The sequence below is a fragment of the Lampris incognitus genome, chromosome 2, assembly GCF_029633865.1.
Source record: "Lampris incognitus isolate fLamInc1 chromosome 2, fLamInc1.hap2, whole genome shotgun sequence".
Lineage (NCBI taxonomy): Eukaryota > Metazoa > Chordata > Actinopteri > Lampriformes > Lampridae > Lampris > Lampris incognitus.
The window spans coordinates 87,417,765-87,426,081 of record NC_079212.1 but is presented as its reverse complement, the minus strand read 5'-3'; the positions used below and the strand labels follow the sequence as shown (position 1 = coordinate 87,426,081).

Below are 8,317 nucleotides of genomic sequence, written 5' to 3'. Positions count from 1 at the left end.
GTTGTTCGCTTTTGAATTTCCCGGTCTATCACTTTCTGCCGTCCGTCATGGCGCAGTCTCCCTCGTCACGTGATAATTGTGACGTGTCTACAAAGGGTGAATACGAAGGCTCTTTGAGGATTCACAGGGGGAAACGATGATGTGGTTTTGATGTGTGGTTACTTTCATTCCAAGATAATCAGGTTTCAATTAGCTCTCCGGCCGCAGACAGCGCCATTGGCTCTGAAATGAAATAGTCTGTTGTTCGTAAATTAAGTACACGTACGTCATCTGAAATGTGGCGTAAATTTGGCTGTTTGAGTCAATACCGGCGCCCCGGTGGCTCACCTGCTACAACGCGTACCACATAAGCCTGAATCCTTACCGCAGCGGCCGGGGTTCGAATCCATCTCGGCGCAGTGGTTAGCGCGGTCGCCTCACAGCAAGAAGGTCGTGGGTTGGAGCCCCGGTGTTGTCCACCAACCTTGGTGGGTCGTCCCGGGTCATCCTCTGTGTGGAGTTTGCATGTTCTCCCCGTGTCTGTGTGGGTTTCCTCCGGGGGCTCCGGTTTCCTCCCACAGTCCAAAGACATGTAGGTCAGGTGACTCGGGTCAATCGGGTGTACTAAATTGTCCCTAGGTGTGTGTGTGTGTGTGTGTGTGGGCCCTGTGATGGCCTGGCGGCCTGTCCAGGGTGTCTCCCCGCCTGCTGCCCAGTGACTGCTGGGATAGGCTCCAGCATCCCGTGACCCCAACCGGGATGAGTGGTTTGGATAATGGATGGAAGGATGGATGGTTCATCCGTGAGCGCAGTCCTATCGTGTATTATTACATTAGGTTCACTGCGCTTACTTATTCAGAAGAAAACAATACATCAAAAGCTTGACTTTCCAGATTAAAAGACATTTTCTTAAGCATTTATGAATCATGGGAAGTTCATATTCACCGAAACCAACATTATTTTTAAGGCACATATTTTTCTAATTACCTGTATTGTTTATTTACTGCAGCCTTGTTGGCTCACTTTCACCAAGGGTGCCAGTATCTTCCCAGGGACACCGCAGACTTTAGTTTGCTTTGTTTCCCCCTCTAAAGGGCAGAACCCCCCCCCCTTTCCTAACAGACATTGGTATTCTGTGTTGCCTCTCAAGATTCAGTCGATCAGATTTCCTCCATTAATCTTTTTTTTCCCCATGTCCCCCACAGTATATAATGACAGATTCTCAGGATTGCAGAAGAATGGGTGCACATGTCTGATGGGTTCGATTCCGCAGGTCCCTTCACTAGCCGGATTATTCTTAACCAGAAGACTCCACCAGTTTACATGGAAGTGGGTTAACGTTATGCTGCTGCTGCTGCTGCTGCTAGTGCCCTCCGCGCTGCAGGGATGGGATGCTCATCCCATGTAATCCCTTCTTTCCACCCAGATGCAGGGTTTTCAGCTTGCAATGGGTCCAACACTGCGTAGCAACATCTTTATGTATAGACTTAGACTGCTTTTATTTGTCTTGGCCTCATATGCATGTCTCATACATACGTACAAGGGAACGACATTACGCGTCACAAGGACCTCAGTGCCACATAAAAACAAATAACACACAACTAATATTAAAAACCAAAGTTACTTCACAGACCTAAACATCCCGAGCACACCTGACATCGACAGTGAGTAAAACCTGGGTGTTAACTTAACTCTGAGAGTGTACAAACGGAAAGGGTCCGTTTGTACACTCTCAGAGTTAAATGAACACTCGGGATTTTACTGTGAATGTCAAAAAGTCATTTTGTGGAAGGTCTGAGTGTTCAGGCTGTTGAGGAACCTCACAGCCTGAGGAATGAAGCTGTTGCGTAGTCTGGCGGAGGCAGCACGGATGCTCCGGTGCCTCCTGCCAGAGGGTGGGAGGGTGAAGTGGGTGTGGGAAGGGTGGGAGGGGGCCTTCACGGTGCTGAGAGCCTTCCGGGTGCACCGTGCATCATAGATGGCCTGGATGGATGGGAGAGCGGGTCCTATGATCTGTCCAGCTGTCTTCACTGGCCGCTGTAGGGATTTGCGGTTGGAGGCCTTGCAGGTCCCATGCCAGACAGGGATGCAGCTGGTCTGACTGCTCTCCATGGTGACAGGAGACCAGTTTGTCCACAATGGTTTGACCCTCCAAACCACTAGGCTCCTCCGTCATGTCTTCACAGTCAGGATGCTCAATTCCAGCAGACTGAATAATAGTGCCATCTAGTGGCTAAAGACGAACTCCTCACTTGGTGATAACTTCTTTTTGATGGAAATTGCGCCACTTGGTGGCAGTGTAACCCCACTGTCATAACCAGCTCATACTTCACGTTGCTTCGCGACCTCTGCTGCGTTTTATTAACTTTGACAACAAAAAGTATTTGATTAACGAGAGCGCCGTCCATCTTCATAACCGCGCATATCAGATATTGTTCATTTTTCAGTTCATTAGAGACGGCGTGTCAATATTGTGAGTATCTGGCGGTTTGTGTTATTGAGAAAGCCCCTCTTCCCTCCGGATTAGTGAGTTAATGCAAGGACTCAGACACTGAGCTCTGATCAGCTGCTTAATGCTGTTTTATCCCTGCTAACACAACCATGCACGCACGTCTGCTCATACACAAACACATGCGGATGCACAACTCAACACAGACATGCACGCACACTGCACACAAACGTCGCATCGTTGTGTCATGCATTGTGTACTGCGTGTCCTGTTTTCCTCAGGTGGACGATAAGGACAGCTGCCAACATTTCGCACCCACATTACCGCACAAGAAAACAACAACCTGTACATATTTTATGTTGGCCCGAACCGCCGCCATGACACCCTCTTAGTCTCTATTTACTATGATATAGTATGTCCACATCTGGATCAGCTTCCCCAGTCAGAACAGTCAGGGATCGTTCAAATGTGTTTTTGTGAATTGTTACCGGAAATGATCACACACACATACACACAAGTGCACAGAGGTACACACTGGCTTACTGTAATCCTTGTGAAAACAAAGCAGTATATTTCACCCACACAAACGAAGTACGGGGTGTCCATCAGCATATTCGTGAGGACCGCAGACATGTGATCCATAACATAAGCTGATGCTCATCAACGACTGGCTGCTCAGATCTGCAGAAGAAGAGGGAACAGTGCGTAGAAATACCAGGAAGGGCAAGTTAGCCAACAAGGTCATGATACCGCCACGATGCCGTCAGACCATTCTCACACCACTGACCCTTGACCCATGGTGACCTTATGACCCATGCTTGCTGACCTCTCCGTGGGTGGCCCATACACAGACCAGTGTGCACAGAGATGGAGCTGACCCTTCATCAGCTCTCCATCCACATAGTCACCCTCCTGCCTCTGCATTGGTTATTTTACCGTTTTATAAAAACTGCTTTTTTACTACTTTTCCATTCTGTCTTTCTTTTATTTTTTACCCTTAAAATGGTTTTTGCCTGACTCACTCAGCTGCTGCATAGTACCACTTCTTTCATCCTCCTTGCATTTTTCTTCTCTTGCCTTGCCATTAATTTGTGGCCGGTACTTGCCGGGATAATCTATCTGGCCCTTTCCTGGTCCTCCATTTCTCCCTTTCAGCCTCCCTCTGACTGGACAGAGAGGTCACGGGGGTCAGAGCAAACACGCCCCACTCCCACAACCTGTTCTCCGCTATTGTAAAGCCTCACTTCACCCTCACCGCCATTAATCCTAATGAAAGTAGAAGCCATACGTATGTGTGAGTGTGTGTGTGTGTGTGTGTGTGTGTGTGTGAGCAGAGGAGTTGTGGGTGAGGGTGGGGGGGGGCTGGAAGATTTATTGGTGTGTGCGTATGAAGGATATATTTATAGGGGAGTGTTTGGTTATCGGCTGAGGTGAATAGCGTGGGATTATGACAACCTAGTGTCAGTGAAGAAAAGTCCCTGAGCTCTGTGGCCCATGCAGCCATGTTAATCATGAACCTTTATCCTGCAATCCTGCCTTGCACGTCCACCCTTTCATTAAGAGACAGCCAAAGGATTAACGCCGCTAAAGCACAAGATCCAGAGAGAAAAATGGGAGATGAAGTGGTGGCTAAATAGCGGGGGTGGGGGGGTGCTGGACCCTGGGCCTGTCTCCATGTAGTTGAGTCCATGAGATGGAAAAGATGGTCCGAGTCACCTGTGAACAACCGTGTTTCTTTGACTTTGTTAGTCAATTTTGACACAATGGATGCAGTGTGTGTTCCATGTATGATGACTAATACAGAAGAGCAAGGCAGAGATGTCCCTTTTACTCCTATTACTTTAGTCCTTAATATGTGGCAAGCCATTGGTCTGGGAGACAGATGCTTGTAGGCTGACATGATCTGCTTTATTCTTATACTAGACCCAAACCTACTGCACTATCAGTAGGACTGAATTTTAAACATTTTGCTAACACTTGTGATCTGATCACAAGTGTTAGCAAACTAACTAGTTAGTTAACTAATTAGTTAACTAAGTTTGCTTGCTGGCAAGTTCATATTAAGTTGAGCAACAGTTCAGAACTAATTTAGGTAAATGCTAAAATGGGTGAAAGGACTGAAATGACATGTCTCTGAAGGTGGATTGTGCTTGTCGTTAGCTAGCAAGCTAGCAGTCCTTATCTTTATTTTTGCTTTGCTTATAGATTGTGTTACGATTTTTTTTATATTTATGATTAAAGTTAGAGAGAATGTGTAAATACTTAAAACAACTTTAGCTCAGTAGCTAGCGTGGCCAAAATTAGCATTATATAAACAATTATAGCTATCCTTACCTAACGTAAAACTGTCCCTCGGTGTTAATCGGAAAAAGCAAGGTCTTTGAATAGTTTGTCTTATAACCTGACAGTCGACCAAAGTTATCCAGGGTAAGTAACAGTCTTGGCATGGATTCTATTGGGTTGGATATATATAACAGCAGGTCGTCTGCATAAAGTGATAGCTTATGCGATTTACCGCCTAAGGAGATACCTTTAATGCCATCCTCTGCCCTAAGAGCTGTAGCGAGTGGCTCGATTGCCAAATTGAACAGGTAAGGAGAGAGGCTGCAGCCCTGCCTGCAGCCCCTATGGGGTGAAAAATATTCAGAAATTATATTATTCGTCCGCACTGCGGCTGTCGGTGAGCAATATATTTGAACCCATGCCAGGAATGATGACCCAAAGCCAAACCTTTTTGAACAGCGAATAGATATGGACATTCAGTGTGATCGAATGCCTTCTCTGCGTCTAAAGGAATCACTACTTCTGTCTGTTCTGCGGAATGTGGACTGTTTGTCATTAGCTAGCAAGCTAGCATTCCTTATCTGTATTTTTGCTTTGTTTATAGATTAACATTGTTGTAAAGTGTTACGATATATATATTTATTTATTTATTTATGATTGACGTTAGTCAGAATGGGTAAATACTTAAAACAACTTTAGCTCAGTAGCTAGTGTGGCCAAAGTTAGCATTATAAAAACAAATTGTAGCTATCCTTAGCTAACGTAAAATTGTCCCTAGGTGTGAGTGTGTGTGTGTGTGTGTGTGTATGTGTGAGCCTTGTGCCCTGTCCAGGGTGCCTCCCCGCCTGCCGCCCAATGACTGCTGGGATAGGCTCCAGCATCCCCCCGCAACCCTGAGAGCAGGATAAGCGGTGTGGATAATGAACGGATGGATGATGACATACAGCCCCCCCCCTTCCCAAAAAAGAAGAATAAAAAAAACAGCAAGATAAGCAGTTTGGATAACGGATGGAATATAAAAAAAGAAAAAGAAAGAAAGACCAAAGACAATGCATGGTATCAATTGCAATATTTACTTGGATTTCCATTGGATATTACATCTATTTTTAATTGCCGAGCTTTACCTGAGAATGTCCTGATCTAGATGCTTCCTCCTTGTCATAAAGTCAGGTAGATTTTCGTTCCATTTACACTTCCTCCTCTACAGAGCAAACCGTCCTCTCCGCTGATCCCACCGGAGGAACAGCTGCGGCTCGTGCTAGCATATCTACACCAGAATATCTCTAAGTGCAAAACACAAACGATCAGACAGCAGAGAAATCTGGACACAAAAACAAGAAGAACAAATATGCTACCAATATAACAGTAACAGCAGAACAGCTGGCTGGTACAGAGATGCTGAGACGACACGCACACCAGAAAGGACAAGAGTCCATATAAATATTAGATTGCAGAATAAATTAAATTTTTAGCAAGTTTTTTTTTTCCCATTCGTGTAATATCAGTTCGATGTTACCAAAGCGGACGTAGAAGTGCTTGTATAGACAGGGCAGGGCAGCTTACCTGTCATGCTAACCCTATGTGATCACAACACACACACCATGATCTCCCATCAGGACCAGCCATGGTCACAAAACCATTCAGTTGTTAATTTACAAAAGAAAAAAAATGCTTTGTTTCATCATTTCTAAACAAATATTCAATGCTAGTCTGCAGCAAACAGCGCAAACGCACCACACACGTGAACAGTCTTGCTTCTGCTGCAACCAGCAGCCTGACGGAGATTTACCGGTCCTTCAGTCTCAAAGCCAACGTGAAGTGGTGGAAAAGTCTTCGAGTGTTAAAAAGGACCGAACAGCAGATAGGGCTTGTAGTCGTGTTCCTCCTCCTAGTCTCTGTAAACGGAGGGCATTTGTGGAGGGGGCATGTGGGGTGGGTGGTAGTCATATGGCACCTCCAAGTGCACATCATAGCCGGCTGCCTGAAACAGGACCTGTCCCTGGTTCACTGCCGGGTCTAAGGAGGAGGTGGGGTAGTGGTGCGGGGGCAAGAAGCGGGGCGAGGGCTCCTGCTTGGGCACAAAGTTGCCGCCAATGCTGAGAGGCGGCGTAGGAGGGCCGTCATAGGGAGGTGTGCCCATGCTGCAGTCATTTGGGGAGTGGTTGTCATACACACCCGCCTTCATGGCCCTCAGGTGGACGAGGTGAGCCGTGTCCAAGGTGCCGTAAGGAGGACTTGGTAGGCCTGGGGAGGAGTAGCCCAATGGGCATACCGCTGTGCCAACCCCACCGAGAGCTGTCGGGATTCCCCCCCGTGCTCCGTGTCTGTCCTCTGGCCCCTCTCCTACAGCAGGGGCCTGGCCAAACTGAAGGCAGCCCGCCACCAGATTGCTGGTCGGCTGCGAGAGGCCCTTACACAACGTCTCCATGAAGGCCCTGCTCTCTGTGGACTGGCCTCCCTCCAGGGCCTCGGACAGGGCACAGATGTAGTTGCGGGCCAGCCGCAGGGTCTCAATCTTGGACAGTTTCTGCGTCTTGGAGTGGCAGGGCATGATGCCGCGCAGGTTCTCCAGCGCGTCGTTCAGGCCGTGCATGCGTGAGCGCTCCCTAGCGTTGGCCTTCACGCGGCGCGCACGGAACCGCTCTTGGCGGGCCTTCGTCATTCGCTTCCTCTTTGGCCCTCGCCGTTTAGGCCCATTCTCATCCTCCTGTCCTTCCTCGTCATCCTCCTCATCTTCCTCCATGTCCTCACTCCCCATCTCCCTGCCTTTGTGGCTGGTGCCGCTCGTTCTGTAGCGGTGTGATATGACTGGCGCGTTACCGTCAGGAGAGCTCACGTCCCCGTCCATCCACTGCAGGGGGCTGATCACCTCTTCTGCCTGCTCTTGTCTCACAAAGGGCTTGGCCATCATGGCGCTCTGTAGACAGGAGGACACGTCCATCAAATATCAGAAGCAGAACACAACTCATGATAGCTTTTTACATGACCTTCGTTAGCAGCTGGCCCAGCAAATGTTCATTTCGTACGCAAAATGACGATAAACTGAACCGCGTTCTCCCAACAAGAAAGGCCCCCTTCCTTGATGTGCTGCCTTTTAATCTAGATTCAGGGATCTGCCTTTGGCAGTGACGTCATCACTGATCCATCTACGTCTCTGCTTGAAGCAAACATGATTTTATAATGTGCTAAGAGCCCAGTTAGTCTCGTTTTTGGGGGGAGTAGTGCGTAAATAGCAGCGTCATCCCTCAGCACAATGAGCTACACCAAGCTCATGCGGCCTACTAGCGAATTAGAGATTGGTGATTGTGGATGAATGGGGGTTGGGGGGAGGGGGGGTTTAAAACGTTCTGACGTCTTCAGTACTGGATAACTCCTACAGCTTCCTGCCACGCCACAGATGTCACTGGCGCTGGTTGTTCCTCTGTTACATAGGGTAGGAGCCAGACTCAGAAACAGGACTAGCTAGCTGCAGAGGCCATTACTCATGAGTGATTACCCCCCCCCCACCACCACCACCCTTTATATATATATATATATTATATATATATATATATATATATATATATATATATATATATATATATATATATATATATATATTGTTAG

At 47.5% G+C, this 8,317-nt stretch overlaps 1 protein-coding gene across 1 annotated transcript; it reads right to left on the bottom strand.

The window, feature by feature from the left end:
* Window positions 1–6,599: 6,599 nt before the first annotated feature.
* On the bottom strand, window positions 6,600–7,622 carry LOC130107077 (neurogenic differentiation factor 4-like). The gene has a single exon (XM_056273481.1). It carries the CDS (start codon window positions 7,620–7,622, stop codon window positions 6,600–6,602), a length of 1,023 nt encoding a protein of 340 aa, XP_056129456.1.
* Window positions 7,623–8,317: the final 695 nt, after the last annotated feature.

Excerpts from the sequence above, each read along its gene's own strand:
- LOC130107077 (XM_056273481.1), bottom strand. The coding sequence starts at position 7,622 with ATGATGGCCAAGCCCTTTGTGAGACAAGAGCAGGCAGAAGAGGTGATC.